Here is a 16976-nt window from a genome sequence, read left to right as displayed (position 1 = left end):
AGTAGATTGTTTTGTGCTGCTGAATGTAAAACTATTGGTGGAAATATTGTTGAACATCAGTTGCTGTCAGAGGATATATTCTTACAACAACTCTGTTCTTGAAATGATGTGAAATAATGATGAAGATTTAACTTAAAAACTGCAGGTTGGAAAATGTCTTTCAGTTTGTTTCAGTGTAATTTGGGTTCATTGTGGTTCTGCTTGATGACTCTTGTGTGTCAGAGTCACAGTGTTGTGTTCACTCGACCAGTTATCCTCATCACAGTCTCTTCATCAACCCTCTGCAGCTGCAGCAGGCCGTTTTCACTTCAGTCAAACTGAAGGAGGTTTTTGTACGACTCTAAATCACTGTGTGAACACTCCACCGCTATGTAAGCCCAGACAGTAGTAATCTCCAGCATCTTCAGCCTGAACACCACTGATGGTCAGAGTGTAGCCAGAACCAGATCTACTGCCACTGAATCGAGATGGAGTTCCTGAGTTTAGAGTTGATGCACTGTATATAAGAAGTTTGGTAGCTTGTCCAGGTTTCTGAAGGTACCAACTGAGATCACCACCAATATCTGAACTCCCTGTGGCGCTGATGGTCACCGTCCCTCCAAGACTAACAGACTTGGATTTGTCAGTCTGAGTCAGAAATTTGTTGGCAGAAGACTCTGAAATGAGAAATGAAAAATCTTAAAGAGTAAATATTATAGCCAATAGCCAATGGAGAAGCAGTTCAGGTTGTGATGGGAGAGAAAAATAGAAAAGACATTTAAGCAAAAGTAAAAGGGAGAACACAGACTGGATTTACACCAAACATTTTCAGAATCTCTCACCCTGACTCAGAAAACCCAACATGACCAGCAGAGTTATTGGCGACATCATCCTGATGCAGTTTTCAGTGTGAGTGCATGAAAACAGTTCAGACTCTCTGTGACACAAGAACTTAAACTCTGAGGAGCAGTGATGCATGAAAGTCATGCAAAATACATTTAAGAAGGCAAACACACACCTGTTGTTGTGAAACAGAAAGAGCAGAGGTGAGGAGGAGTGAGAGATCAACCTCTACAGAGGATCATTCTAATTCAAAGTTCATCCAGAAAACATTGACTTTATCCTCTTTATTATGTTGTTTAGCTTGTATGGTGCCACCTGCTGGCAGATTGGATAAACACTTAACTCAGCATGATCTGACCAAACATTTGATTGATTTTGATTTCTCTGTTTTCACAATCATTTTTATTATTGTTGTTGTTAGCACAAAGGCAGGAATTTAAACCCATTTTATCTCACTTTAGGGCCTGCTCAGCATTTTAGGTGACCAACTCTTTCCCTTCACTCTTAACAGGTGTCTACTCTAATTAAAGTATGTTATATTGTATATTTGGTATTTGATTTATCTGAAAAGTTGAGTAATAAGTTGAAGTTGATTGTTTGGTGTGCAGGATCTTAGACAGCCACTAAATGTTCTGTTTGGGCTGCTGTTAGTGTTAATAAAATGATACTGTTAGCATAAATAATGTTTTAACAACCCTGTTAATAGAAGGATGAGTTTCAATGAGATAAGAGAAGAACATTATTAGAAAATGTTGGACTACATCCTGTGAGACAAGATGTGAGTAAACAACATGTTGTTGATTGATGTTTACAGAAAAAATCCCAAAGGAATAGTTTGACGTTTTGGGAAATACAGTTATTTGATTTCTTGCCGAGAGGAAGATGAGAAGATCGACACCACTTTTTTTATTTGTACATAAATATGGAGCTATGGCTCCTGGTTAGCTTAGCATTACAAATGTAAATAGGGAGAAACAGCTAGCTTGTCTGTTGGTAACAAAATCTGCCTATAAAACCTCTAAAGCTCACTAATTAATATCTGGCTTGTTTAATATTAACAAAAGCCAAAGTTTCTGCTGGTTGTCTGGCAACATCACATAAACCCCTGTTAAACCACAACTTGTCTTGTTTTTTCAATTTGTTTTTTGGGGGATTAAATAGGCAACATATAACATGTTAATTAATGAGCTTTAGAGGTACTGGTGGGCAGATTTTGTTGCCTTCAGACAGAGCCAGGCTAGCTGTTTCCCTCTGTTTCCAGCTGTTATGCTAAGCTAAGCTAACTAGCTCCTGGCTCTTGCTTTGTCTTTAACTGACAGATATGAGAGTTTGTATCAGTCAGCAAGACAATGAATCAGCAGATATCTGAGAATGTCCAGTGAATAATGTTTTCAAGTGACAAACAACACGTTGATGTGTGTCTAAGTTTCTAGATTGTGGAAAATTTTCAGTTTTTTTTTTTTTTTCACAACTTCTGATATCACTGTATGTGGAAAATGAACATCATGATGGTTAGTTTCAATGTCAGTTTCACACTTTTTGACATGGAATAAAAGGAAGATATTTAAAAATATAAAATATGCCAATATATTCATGTGTACATGTTGTTTGTGATTGGTACAGTTTGTGCTTGGTGAGGTTACTGTCAGCTCTGTGTTCAGTGGTCTGTGTCAGAGTCTCTTCCTCTTCAGCAGCTGCAGTCGGTTCCTGCTGTAACAGCTCAGTGTCTCTGCAGTCTGACTGAGGGAGGTTTTTGTACGACTACAAATCACTGTGTGAACACCCGAGCACTGTTTATAGAGTGTCCACTCTGACAGTAGTAAACTGCTGCATCTTCAGTCTGAACTCCACTGATGGTCAAAGAGAAGTCAGAGCTGCTTCCACTGCCACTAAACAGAGCTGGTGTTCCTGATTCAAGTGTGCTTGCAAATTTTATTAGGAGTTTTGGAGTCTGTCCAGATTTCTGTTGATACCAGAACATAGCATCATCTCCATCACTATATCTATAAACAGCCTGGCTGGTTTTACAGGTCAGAGTGACAGTGGATCCTGGAGTAGATGTCACTACTGGAGGTTGAGTCACAGTCACCTGACCGCTGCATCCTGCAGACAGAAACAAATCTTTCATTTATCAGCAGAAATTAATGACAGAAAAGGAAACACATCATGTTTGAAATGTTGCTGAGTGAATGAACCTGTAAAACAGCAGCAGGCCAGCGTCCAGATGAGGATGGTGATGAGAGTCATGGTGGTTGTGCTTTCTGCTGTGTTGACTGACAGATCTGAGTCCTGCAGTGTTGAACTCACAGGACTATAAACCTTCTCAGTTCACTGGAGGATCAGCTGACGATGCAAAGCCTCCTCTCTATGGAAATGATTTCTCTGCTCTCAACAGACTGAAGGCAACGTGGGACACAAAATCAGGAGAAATACTGTTTGGATTTACACCATCTATGATCTTAATGGAATAAAATAACTTCTTTTGGAAACAAATTTGAGGATTTACAACATTTGTTTCAATGGGAGTGGTTGGTATCTATTTATTCAATTTGTTTTACAAACAAGGTTTCACAAATACACTATATACTCATTCTGTAATTTATGATTAATTATATTTATGATTATTTAGAAATGTTGTGTTTATTTAACATTGTCTCAAATATGTAACATGTTTACAATCTGAATTTGTTACAGGGCAAATCAACCTGTTTTGTGTCACTTGTACAAAATTTCAAAAAAATGATGTAAAATATTTTGATTCATGAGGAAATTTAAAACCAAATCAATGAAAACATTTTATACATTTGATAAAATGTTAATTATCCAGTTTTAGCAGAAAATAAAGTGACTTTTCAGTGGATAGATGTTTGTTCACAGTGCAGGAGGTTTTTGTACGGCCACTTAATGAGTTTGTATCACTGTGGTTGACTTTTGGTGGAGGAACCAAACTCATCGTTGACTGTAAGTACCAGAGATTTATTACTTTTTACAATATATAGAATTTATACCTTTTATCAAATATTTCATGACACTGTGATTAAGTTCAGTGTTTGCATGATTTTCTGTTTTTTGTTATTAATCAAACAAAGCTGATCTCACAATCTGAGAAGAAACTTTGCAGAGATCAAAATTCACTCAGTATTTAAGATAATACATTTTTGGATAAAAAAGATGAACATACATTTTCTAATATATTATTTTTACGATGACTTTTAACTTTTATTTAACTTTTAAATATTATCTGCATTCAAATGTTTGACAACAATATTTGGGGGGGAAAAAAGCAAAGATTTATCTATGAAACATCAGTAGTTTTTTTTGTTTGTTTTTTAAAATTTACTTATTTTGATCATCCAAACTGTTTTTAAAATCTATTGTTGTTTACCATTAATATGATTTTATCAGTTAATGCAGCTCAGCTTTGTGTTCACGGTTCATTTATTTCACATTAGTAGTGAAAAGGAAGTGAAAGAGACAGATGACAAAGTTTTAACTGTATTCACATGAGTGTTTCACTTCTGTCAGTTCAAAACACAAGAAAATGAATTATTCACTGTCTCACATTATGAAACAGATATGAAGATGTCATCAATAATTATTATCAATGAACCTTTTTCACTGCATTGAACTCATGTGTCTGATGGTCTGATTCTTAGTGTATGAGTGCAACAGCAGCACAAGCTCTAAAGTTTTCCGTCTTTGTCTTTTCTCCCCCCTCTCCTCCCCCTCTCTCTCCTCCAGTGGGTGTGGTGCGGCCCACCCTGACCGTCCTCCCCCCCTCCAGAGAGCAGCTGCAGCAGGGCAGTGCCACACTGGTGTGTCTGTCCAGCGGGGGCTTCCCCTCAGCCTGGAGGCTGGACTGGAAGGTGGGGGGCAGCAGCAGCTCCTCAGGGGTGTCACACGGCTCGGAGGTCCTGGGGAGGGACGGCCACTACAGCCGGAGCAGCACCCTGAGCCTCTCTGCAGACCAGTGGAGGAAGGTGGGCTCAGTGAGCTGTGAGGCCAGTCTGAGTGGACAGACCCCTGTCACTCAAACCCTGGACCCTGACCGCTGCTCAGAGTAGAGCTTCAGCAACACTTCCTGTCTGGAAATGATGCTTCTTTTTCTTTGCTAGAGATCTTGATGAAGCTACAGATCTTCTCTGTTCAGCTGTTTCTGCAAGTTTCACATCTCTCTACTCAGTGTTTTAATGTGCATGTTGCTTTCTAATACTGATCTTCCTTATATTCTGCTTTATGTTCATTACTTTTCAAATGAAACTTAATATTCTGAGTTTCACTCCAAGAGAAATTATTCATGCATGTAAAGTGTGAAATGAACATTGAACCATTATTCAATAAAACTGTTGATTATAATGAGTCAGTGTGTTTGTATTTCTTTTAAAATCAATTCGTTATGAAAAATAGCTTCTTGATCATCCAAATATCATCATTCCTGATGTTATAATACTGTATATCTAATAGTACAAGAGATGGTTGCTTTTTTATTAACTAGTGACATTAATTTTGAGTATGAAATCATTTGGAATTTTAAAATGTCGAATAATAAATTGGAAAGCTTTATTTCCTTTTGGGATATAGTTGTATTATTTTGTTCTGCATTAGTGGAAAATCTGTCAAATATTTGTTTCTATTGGTGGCTATACTCTAACAAGAGCTAAATGTTTCCAGCTTACTCATAAAGATATTGAATAAACTGACAAGAACTGAAGTTTTAACTGTAAATGTAAGAGGGTCTTTCAGTATGTGTCAGTTTTATTTAGGTTGATTGTGATTCTGCTTGATGACTCTTGTGTGTCAGAGTCACAGTGTTGTGTTCACTCAACCAGTTATCCTCATCACAGTCTCTTCACCAACCCTCTGCAGCTGCAGCAGGCCGTTTTCACTTCAGTCAAACTGAAGGAGGTTTTTGTACGACTCTAAATCACTGTGTGAATGTGGCATCACCATGGTAGCCAAGACAGTAGTAATCTCCAACATCTTCAGCCTGAACACCACTGATGGTCAGAGTGTAGCCAGAACCAGATCTACTGCCACTGAATCGAGATGGAGTTCCTGAGTTTAGAGTTGATGCTTGGTATATAAGAAGTTTGGTAGCTTGTCCAGGTTTCTGAATGTACCAACTGAGATCAGCACCAATATCTGAACTTCCTGTGGCGCTGATGGTCACCGTCCCTCCAAGACTAACAGACTTGAATTTGTCAGTCTGAGTCAGAAAATTGTTGGCAGAAGACTCTGAAATGAGAAATGAAAAATCTTAAAGAGTAAATATTATAGCCAATAGCCAATGGAGAAGCAGTTCAGGTTGTGATGGGAGAGAAAAATAGAAAAGACATTTAAGCAAAAGTAAAAGGGAGAACACAGACTGGATTTGCACCAAACATTTTCAGAATCTCTCACCCTGACTCAGAAAACCCAACATGACCAGCAGAGTTATTGGCGACATCATCCTGATGCAGTTTTCAGTGTGAGTGCATGAAAGCAGTTCAGACTCTCTGTGACACAAGAACTTAAACTCTGAGGAGCAGTGATGCATGAAAGTCATGCAAAATACATTTAAGAAGGCAAACACACACCTGTTGTTGTGAAACAGAAAGAGCAGAGGTGAGGAGGAGTGAGAGATCAACCTCTACAGAGGATCATTCTAATTCAAAGTTCATCCAGAAAACATTGACTTTATCCTCTTTATTATGTTGTTTAGGTTGTATGGCGCCACCTGCTGGCAGATTGGATAAACACTTAACTCAGCATGATCTGACCCAACATTTGATTGATTTTAATTTCTCCGTTTTCACAATCATTTTTTTAATTGTTGTTGTTAGCACAAAGGCAGGAATTTAAACCCATTTTATCTCACTTTAGGGCCTGCTCAGCGTTTTAGGTAACCAACTCTTTCCCTACACACTTAACAGGTGTCTACTTTAATTAAAGTATGTTATATTGATTATTTGGTATTTGATTTATCTGAAAAGTTGAGTAATAAGTTGAAGTTGATTGTTTGGTGTGCAGGATCTTAGACAGCCACTAAATGTTCTGTTTGGGCTGCTGTTTGTGTTAATAAAATGATACTGTTAGCATAAATAATGTTTTAACAACGCTGTTAATAGAAGGATGAGTTTCAATGAGATAAGAGAAGAACATTATTAGAAAATGTTGGACTGCATCCTGTGAGACAAGATGTGAGTAAACAACATGTTGTTGATTGATGTTTACAGAAAAAATCCCAAAGGAATAGTTTGACATCTTGGGAAATACAGTTATTTGATTTCTTGCCGAGAGGAAGATGAGAAGATCGACACCACTTTTTTATTTGTACATAAATATGGAGCTATGGCTCCTGGTTAGCTTAGCATTACAAATGTAAATAGGGAGAAACAGCTAGCTTGTCTGTTGGTAACAAAATCTGCCCATAAAACCTCTAAAGCTCACTAATTAATATATGGCTTGTTTAATATTAACAAAAGCCAAAGTTTCTGCTGGTTGTCTGGCAACATCACATAAACCCCTGTTAAACCACAACTTGTCTTGTTTTTTCAATTTGTTTTTTGGGGGATTAAACAGGCAACATATAACATGTTAATTAATGAGCTTTAGAGGTACTGGTGGGCAGATTTTTTTTGCCTTCAGACAGAGCCAGGCTAGCTGTTTCCCTCTGTTTCCAGTTGTTATGCTAAGCTAAGCTAACTGGCTACTGGCTCTTGCTTTGTCTTTAACTGACAGATATGAGAGTTTGTATCAGTCAACAAGACAGTGAATCAGCAAATATCTGAGAATGTCCAGTGAATAATGTTTTCAAGTGACAAACAACATGTTGATGTGTGTCTAAGTTTCTAGATTGTGGAAAATGTTCAGTTTTTGTTTTTCCACAACTTCTGATATCACTGTATGTGGAAAATGAACATCATGATGGTTAGTTTCAATGTCAGTTTCACACTTTTTGACATGGAATAAAAGGAAGATATTTAAAAATATAAAATATGCCAATATATTCATGTGTACATGTTGTTTGTGATTGGTACAGTTTGTGCTTGGTGAGGTTACTGTCAGCTCTGTGTTCAGTGGTCTGTGTCAGAGTCTCTTCCTCTTCAGCAGCTGCAGTCGGTTCCTGCTGTAACAGCTCAGTGTCTCTGCAGTCTGACTGAGGGAGGTTTTTGTACGACTACAAATCACTGTGTGAACACCGGAGCACTGTTTATAACGTGGTAACTCTGACAGTAGTAAACTGCTGCATCTTCAGTCTGAACTCCACTGATGGTCAAAGAGAAGTCAGAGCTGCTTCCACTGCCACTAAACCGAGCTGGTGTTCCTGATTCACGTGTGCTTGCATAATATATTAGGAGTTTTGTAGTCTGTCCAGATTTCTGTTGATACCAGAACATAGCATCATCTCCATCATCATATCTATGAACAGCTGGGTTGGTTTTACAGGTCAGAGTGACAGTGGATCCTGGAGTAGATGTCACTACTGGAGGTTGAGTCACAGTCACCTGACCGCTGCATCCTGCAGACAGAAACAAATCTTTCATTTATCAGCAGAAATAAATGACAGAAAAGGAAACACATCATGTTTGAAATGTTGCTGAGTGAATAAACCTGTAAAACAGCAGCAGGCCAGCGTCCAGATGAGGATGGTGATGAGAGTCATGGTGGTTGTGCTTTCTGCTGTGTTGACTGACAGATCTGAGTCCTGCAGTGTTGAACTCACAGGACTATAAACCTTCTCAGTTCACTGGAGGATCAGCTGACGATGCAAAGCCTCCTCTCTATGGAAATGATTTCTCTGCTCTCAACAGACTGAAGGCAACATGGGACACAAAATCAGGAGAAATACTGTTTGGATTTACACCATCTATGATCTTAATGGAATAAAATAACTTCTTTTGTTAACAAATTTGAGGATTTACAACATTTGTTTCAATTGGAGTGGTTGGTATCTATTTATTTAATTTGTTTTACATACAAGGTTTCACAAATACACTATATACTCATTCTGTAATTTATGATCAATAATATTTATGATTATTTTGAAATGTTGTGCTTATTCAACATTGTCTCAAATATGTAACATGTTTACAATCTGAATTTGTTACAGGGCAAATCAACCTGTTTTGTTGTCACTTGTACAAAATTTCCAAAAAATGATGTAAAATATTTTGATTCATGAAGAAATTTAAAACCAAATCAATGAAAACATTTTATACATTTGATAAAATGTTAATTATCCAGTTTTAGCAGAAAATAAAGTGACTTTTCAGTGGATAGATGCTTGTTCACAGTGCAGGAGGTTTTTGTACGGCCACTTAATGAGTTTGTATCACTGTGGTTGACTTTTGGTGGAGGAACCAAACTCATCATTAACTGTAAGTACCAGAGATTTCTCATTTCTACAACATAATATATTATACCGAGTTTTGCACCAGAACGTGATAAAATTAGTATTTATTTGGGGTAATTTATATATTATGGATATTTTTCGCTTTGCATTGAGCTCAGCTAAAGTTTGGAGAAAACTTTTTGCAGATATTATTAATTGTTTATTATTGTAGATGGTGTTATGATGACATATTTGTAAAAAAAAAAATCTAATTTTCATATATTTTACTTTTAGTCAATTGTTTGCTTCACAAAATGTCCTTGTAAAATTTCTCTGATTAACATTTGAACAACCAAACAATAAATTTAACTTTATTCATTATTTTTTAACATTCAAACAATTTTAAGATTTAAAATATAATGTTGGTTTCTGTAAAACAAATAAATGAGTTTATATTTAGATCCAGTTTTGCTGTAGTTTGTGTTCACAGTTGGTTAGTTTGATGTTGAGAAAAGGAAGTGAAACAGACAGATGACAAAGTCTTTAACTGTAATCACACATTAGTGTTTCACCTCTTAACTTTTATATAAACTCATCAAGAAAATCATTGCAAGAATAATTATTTGCTATAACACATTTAGATTTAATTTAATGATCATTAAATTAAATGAATCATTACATTTGAACCTAACTCATGTTGTATATTGTCTGATTCTTAGTGATTTATGATGATTTGCCACAATAGATTCATTGCTTTAAATGTCAAAATTACAAGTACAAACACCATTTAGCTTTATTAACAAAACCCTCATTTCCTCCCATTTCTCACTGCCTCTGCTCTGTCTGATCACAGTGTCACACACACAGTTAATCCACAGCATTGTTAACCTCTGTCATGTATCATAACTCAGCTGTCTGTCCTACAGTAGAAGTTAATCTGCTCCTTGTGTGTCTCTGCTCTCCCCTCCAGCTGGCCCCACGGTCAGGCCCTCAGTCTCTCTGCTTCCCCCCTCCTCTCAGCAGCTCTCTGGGGGCTCGGCCACGCTGGCCTGCCTGCTGACCGGCTACTCTCCTCAGGGAGCCGTGGTGAGCTGGGAGGTGGACGGTAGAGAGGTGACAGAGGGGGTCCTGAGCAGCTCAGAGGAGGAGAAGAGCGGACGCTACAGCAGCAGCAGCATCCTGAGCCTGAGCCAGGAGCGCTGGATGGAAGGAGAGGTGTACTCCTGCAAGGTCCTCCATCAGGACCACAGCCAGACCAAGTCCCTCCACAGGAGCCAGTGTAAGGGCTAGAGGGGCTGGCTGAAGCCCAGGACAGGAGCTGTGTCTGGGGGGAGCAGGAGGAACACACCTGCTCATCTGATCAATATGAGTTTTAATGTCTGTAGAGTAAACTGAAGCTTTGTGTGACAGAGAACAACAACAACTTAGAGAGTAATGTGTGTAGCTCAGCAGCTAGATGTGAGTGTGCTTAATAACTGTCCTGTTGATGATTAACGTTTTTGCTAATAAAGCTTGCACTGATGAAAGAAAACATTATAAATATTTTGTTCTTTTATCTTATGAAGAGTGGTAAGAAATGAAAAGGTTTTACAACTTTAACTGATTCTCCTCTCTGTGGAAATTGAAAAGCTTCGGACTTAAGTGACAAAATTAATTAACATTTTAACTGGTAATGGAAGTAGAATAATGTAGTAACAAGAATGTTTTTTTTAAAATACAAATTTATTTCATGATTAAAAAACTTGGAAAATATATTTTGGAATTAGATTTTCAGTGTTGAAAAAATCATGACTGAAATATGTGATCAGGCAACATTTGTCAGAGCTCTTCTGCTGAGAGTAAATGTGAAAAAAAAACCATGATTTGGTGTCGATAGATGTTTCTCTATTACAAAAAATACAAGAAAAGAATTGAATCCATGTAGCTGAGTGAAGATGTATTCCTCCCTCTTTCTTCTCCAGTAGGTGTGTTGTAGTTCAGAGATATTGATGAGGCTACAGATCTACTCTGTTCAACTATTTGTGCAAAATCATGACTCTATCTTGATGTGTATTCAGTTTTCTCTCACTAATCTTACTCATATTCTGATGCATTGCCATTGTGTTTCAATATAACCATTTTTTAATCAGTCAAACATGTAACCAATAAAATAAAATTGAATATTATAGTAAATCACTATCTTTGTGTGTATTTTGTGATATATTATTCATGAGAAATGCATATTCATGCCAGTATTATACCTCATCTTTCCAACATGCTTCACTTCAACATCAAGTCAGGTTTCTATTCATTATTTTATAGTATGTGTAACAATATAATATGAAATATCAAGTATAACATATTTATCATTTCTGAATCAAAAACTTTTTTAGATGAAACTGTTACAGTAGATTGTTTTGTGCTGCTGAATGTAAAACTATTGGTGGAAATATTGTTGAATTTTGTTGCTGTCAGAGGATATATTCTTACAACAACTCTGTTCTTGAAATGATGTGAAATAATGATGAAGATTTAACTTAAAAACTGCAGGTTGGAAAATGTCTTTCAGTTTGTTTCAGTCTAATTTGGGTTCATTGTGGTTCTGCTTGATGACTCTTGTGTGTCAGAGTCACAGTGTTGTGTTCACTCGACCAGTTATCCTCATCACAGTCTCTTCATCAACCCTCTGCAGCTGCAGCAGGCCGTTTTCACTTCAGTCAAACTGAAGGAGGTTTTTGTACGACTCGAAATCACTGTGTGAACGTTAAATCAGTATGTAAACTCAGACAGTAGTAATCTCCAACATCTTCAGCCTGAACACCACTGATGGTCAGAGTGTAACCAGAACCAGATATACTGCCACTGAATCGAGATGGAGTTCCTGAGTTTAGAGTTGAAGCGCTGTATATAAGAAGTTTGGGGGCTTGTCCAGGTTTCTGAAGGTACCAACTGAGATCATCATCAATATCTGAACTCCCTGTGGCGCTGATGGTCACCGTCCCTCCAAGACTAACAGACTTGAATTTGTCAGTCTGAGTCAGAAAACTGTTGGCAGAAGACTCTGAAATGAAAAATGAAAAATCTTAAAGAGTAAATATTTTAGCCAATAGCCAATGGAGAAGCAGTTCAGGTTGCGATGGGAGAGAAAAATAGAAAAGACATTTAAGCAAAAGTAAAAGGGAGAACACAGACTGGATTTACACCAAACATTTTCAGAATCTCTCACCCTGACTCAGAAAACCCAACATGACCAGCAGAGTTATTGGCGACATCATCCTGATGCAGTTTTCAGTGTGAGTGCATGAAAACAGTTCAGACTCTCTGTGACACAAGAACTTAAACTCTGAGGAGCAGTGATGCATGAAAGTCATGCAAAATACATTTAAGAAGGCAAACACACACCTGTTGTTGTGAAACAGAAAGAGCAGAGGTGAGGAGGAGTGAGAGATCAACCTCTACAGAGGATCATTCTAATTCAAAGTTCATCCAGAAAACATTGACTTTATCCTCTTTATTATGTTGTTTAGGTTGTATGGTGCCACCTGCTGGCAGATTGGATGAACACTTAACTCAGCATGATCTGACCCAACATTTGATTGATTTTGATTTCTCTGTTTTCACAATCATTTTTATTATTGTTGTTGTTAGCACAAAGGCAGGAATTTAAACCCATTTTATCTCACTTTAGGGCCTGCTCAGCGTTTTAGCTGACCAACTCTTTCCCTTCACACTTAACAGGTGTCCACTCTAATTAAAGTATGTTATATTGTATATTTGGTATTTGATTTATCTGAAAAGTTGAGTAATAAGTTGAAGTTGATTGTTTGGTGTGCAGGATCTTAGACAGCCACTAAATGTTCTGTTTGGGCTGCTGTTTGTGTTAATAAAATGATACTGTTAGCATAAATAATGTTTTAACAACCCTGTTAATAGAAGGATGAGTTTCAATGAGATAAGAGAAGAACATTATTAGAAAATGTTGGACTACATCCTGTGAGACAAGATGTGAGTAAACAACATGTTGTTGATTGATGTTTACAGAAAAAATCCCAAAGGAATAGTTTGACATCTTGGGAAATACAGTTATTTGATTTCTTGCCGAGAGGAAGATGAGAAGATCGATACCACTTTTTTATTTGTACATAAATATGGAGCTATGGCTCCTGGTTAACTTAGCATTACAAATGTAAATAGGGAGAAACAGCTAGCTTGTCTGTGGGTAACAAAATCTGCCTATAAAACCTCTAAAGGTCACTAATTAATATCTGGCTTGTTTAATATTAACAAAAGCCAAAGTTTCTGCTGGTTGTCTGGCAACATCACATTAACCCCTGTTAAACCACAACTTGTCTTGTTTTTTCAATTTGTTTTTTGGGGGATTAAACATGCAACATATAACATGTTAATTAATGAGCTTTAGAGGTACTGGTGGGCAGATTTGTTGCCTTCAGACAGAGCCAGGCTAGCTGTTTCCCTCTGTTTCCAATTGTTATGCTAAGCTAAGCTAACTGGCTACTGGCTCTTGCTTTGTCTTTAACTTACAGATATGAGAGTTTGTATCAGTCAGCAAGACAGTGAATCAGCAAATATCTGAGAATGTCCAGTGAATAATGTTTTCAAGTGACAAACAACATGTTGATGTGTGTCTAAGTTTCTAGATTGTGGAAAATGTTCCGTTTTTTTTTTTTTTCACAACTTCTGATATCACTGTATGTGGAAAATGAACATCATGATGGTTAGTTTCAATGTCAGTTTCACACTTTTTGACATGGAATAAAAGGAAGATATTTAAAAATATAAAATATGCCAATATATTCATGTGTACATGTTGTTTGTGATTGGTACAGTTTGTGCTTGGTGAGGTTACTGTCAGCTCTGTGTTCAGTGGTCTGTGTCAGAGTCTCTTCCTCTTCAGCAGCTGCAGTCGGTTCCTGCTGTAACAGCTCAGTGTCTCTGCAGTCTGACTGAGGGAGGTTTTTGTACGACTGCAAATCACTGTGTGAACACATCAGCATTGTTTATATCGTGGTAACTCTGACAGTAGTAAACTGCTGCATCTTCAGTCTGAACTCCACTGATGGTCAAAAAGAAGACAGACCTGCTTCCACTGCCACTAAACCGAGCTGGTGTTCCTGATTCACGTGTGCTTACATAATATATTAGGCGTTTTGGAGTCTGTCCAGATTTCTGTTGATACCAGGACATAGCATCTCTATTACTATATCTATCAACGGCCTGGCTGGTTTTACAGGTGAGAGTGACAGTGGATCCTGGAGTAAATGTCACTACTGGAGGTTGAGTCACAGTCACCTGACCGCTGCATCCTGCAGACAGAAACAAATCTTTCATTTATCAGCAGAAATTAATGACAGAAAAGGAAACACATCATGTTTGAAATGTTACTGAGTGAATGAACCTGTAAAACAGCAGCAGGCCAGCGTCCAGATGAGGATGGTGATGAGAGTCATGGTGGTTGTGCTTTCTGCTGTGTTGACTGACAGATCTGAGTCCTGCAGTGTTGAACTCACAGGACTATAAACCCTCTCAGTTCACTGGAGGATCAGCTGACGATGCAAAGCCTCCTCTCTATGGAAATGATTTCTCTGCTCTCAACAGACTGAAGGCAACGTGGGACACAAAATCAGGAGAAATACCGTTTGGATTTACACCATCTATGATCTTAATGGAAAATATATTTATAGAAGTGCAGTTGAGGATTTATGGAAAAGTTTGTGTCGACTGTGATTGGTTTGATATTTCTATTTGTTTACGTTTAATTGACTTACAAGGTTTATTGTAGATAAATAATATATTTCACTTCTGATTAATATGAGATTGTAAATTTATATTATTAAAAAGCATCATGTTAATTTAAACAATGTATAACTGTTAACGAATATGAATTGTGATGATTGTAACAAGTAGACTATAATCCTTTTTCTGTCAGATGTAGAAAAATAAAGAATTATTTAAGAAATAATCTTGTTTCATACAATAATTTCAATCTATATTATTAAAAAAGTGTTGTAGATTCAATAAAGTATCATTTTTTCTTTGTTATTTTAAAAAGCAGAGTTTTTTTCAGTGGATAGATGCTTGTTCTAAGTGCAGGAGGTTTTTGTACGGCCACTTAATGAGTTTGTATCACTGTGGAGGACTTTTGGAGGAGGAACCAAACTCATCGTTGACTGTAAGTACCAGAGATTTATTACTTTTTATAATATATAGAATTTATACCATTTATCAAATATTGAATGAGAAGGTGATCAACTTCAGTGTTTGCATGATTTTAAAAAAGTGAATTTTGTTATTAATCAAACAAGGCTGATCTCACAATCTGAGAAGAAACTTTGCAGAGATCAAAATTCACTCAGTATTTAAGATAATACATTTTTGGATAAAAAAGATAAACATACATTTTCTAGTATACTATTTTTACGATGACTTTTAACTTTTATTTAACTTTTAAATATTATCTGCATTCAAATGTTTGACAACAAAATTTGGGGGGAAAAAAAGCAAAGATTTATCTACGAAACATCAGTAGTTTTTTTTGTTGTTTTTTTAAATTTACTTATTTTGATCATCCAAACTGTTTTTAACATCTATTGTTGTTTACCATTAATATGATTTTATCACTTAATGCAGCTCAGCTTTGTGTTCACGGTTCATTTATTTCACATTAGTAGTGAAAAGGAAGTGAAAGAGACAGATGACAAAGTTTTAACTGTATTCACATGAGTGTTTCACTTCTGTCAGTTTAAACACAAGAAAATGAATTATTCACTGTCTCACATTATGAAACAGATATGAAGATGTCATCAATAATTATTATCAATGAACCTTTTTCACTACATTGAACTCATGTGTCTGATGGTCTGATTCTTAGTGTATGAGTGCAACAGCAGCACAAGCTCTAAAGTTTTCCGTCTTTGTCTTTTCTCCCCCCTCTCCTCCCCCTCTCTCTCCTCCAGTGGGTGTGGTGCGGCCCACCCTGACCGTCCTCCCCCCCTCCAGAGAGCAGCTGCAGCAGGGCAGTGCCACACTGGTGTGTCTGTCCAGCGGGGGCTTCCCCTCAGCCTGGAGGCTGGACTGGAAGGTGGGGGGCAGCAGCAGCTCCTCAGGGGTGTCACACAGCCTGGAGGTCCTGGGGAGGGACGGCCACTACAGCCGGAGCAGCACCCTGAGCCTCTCTGCAGACCAGTGGAGGAAGGTGGGCTCAGTGAGCTGTGAGGCCAGTCTGAGTGGACAGACCCCCGTCACTCAAACCCTGGACCCTGACCGCTGCTCAGAGTAGAGCTTCAGCAACACTTCCTGTCTGGAAATGATGCTTCTTTTTCTTTGCTAGAGATCTTGATGAAGCTTCAGATCTTCTCTGTTCAGCTGTTTCTGCAAGTTTCACATCTCTCTACTCAGTGTTTTAATGTGCATGTTGCTTTCTAATACTGATCTTCCTTATATTCTGCTTTATGTTCATTACTTTTCAAATGAAATTTAATATTCTGAGTTTCACTCCAAGAGAAATTATTCATACATGTAAAGTGTGAAATGAACATTGAACCATTATTCAATAAAACTGTTGATTATAATGAGTCAGTGTGTTTGTATTTCTTTTAAAATCAATTCATTATGAAAAATAGCTTCTTGATCATCCAAATATCATCATTCCTGATGTTATAATACTATATGTCTAATAGTACAAGAGATGGTTGCTTTTTATTAACTAGTGACATTAATTTTGAGTATGAAATCATTTGGAATTTTAAAATGTCGAATAATAAATTGGAAAGCTTTATTTCCTTTTGGGCTGTAGTTGTATTATTTTGTTCTGCATTAGTGGAAAATCTGTCAAATATTTGTT

The 16976-nt window shown here is 37.3% G+C and overlaps 1 protein-coding gene and 3 gene segments (V, D, J or C); 3 read left to right on the top strand and 1 right to left on the bottom strand.

Moving 5' to 3' along the window:
• Positions 1–345: 345 nt before the first annotated feature.
• LOC137200147 (uncharacterized) lies at positions 346–3775 on the bottom strand. The gene is made up of 3 exons (XM_067614813.1): positions 3742–3775; positions 2632–2925; positions 346–656 (listed from the first exon to the last, which is right to left on the bottom strand). The coding sequence occupies exons 1-3, from the start codon at positions 3773–3775 to the stop codon at positions 346–348; spliced, it is 639 nt and encodes a 212-aa protein (XP_067470914.1).
• Positions 3776–4481: 706 nt separating this feature from the next.
• Positions 4482–5115, top strand: LOC137200146 (immunoglobulin lambda constant 6-like). The segment is given in 1 exon segment: positions 4482–5115. A coding segment is annotated over 1 exon segment (405 nt).
• Positions 5116–6242: 1127 nt separating this feature from the next.
• LOC137200144 (Ig lambda-1 chain C region-like) lies at positions 6243–10630 on the top strand. The segment is given in 3 exon segments: positions 6243–6289; positions 9067–9182; positions 10107–10630. Coding segments are annotated over 3 exon segments (483 nt in total).
• Positions 10631–11987: 1357 nt separating this feature from the next.
• On the top strand, positions 11988–16467 carry LOC137200143 (immunoglobulin lambda constant 6-like). The segment is given in 2 exon segments: positions 11988–12018; positions 16090–16467. Coding segments are annotated over 2 exon segments (354 nt in total).
• Positions 16468–16976: the final 509 nt, after the last annotated feature.

The sequence above is a fragment of the Thunnus thynnus genome, chromosome 16, assembly GCF_963924715.1.
Source record: "Thunnus thynnus chromosome 16, fThuThy2.1, whole genome shotgun sequence".
NCBI lineage: Eukaryota > Metazoa > Chordata > Actinopteri > Scombriformes > Scombridae > Thunnus > Thunnus thynnus.
The sequence above is the reverse complement of the archived record's forward strand: the minus strand, read 5'-3'. Positions and strand labels throughout refer to the sequence as shown.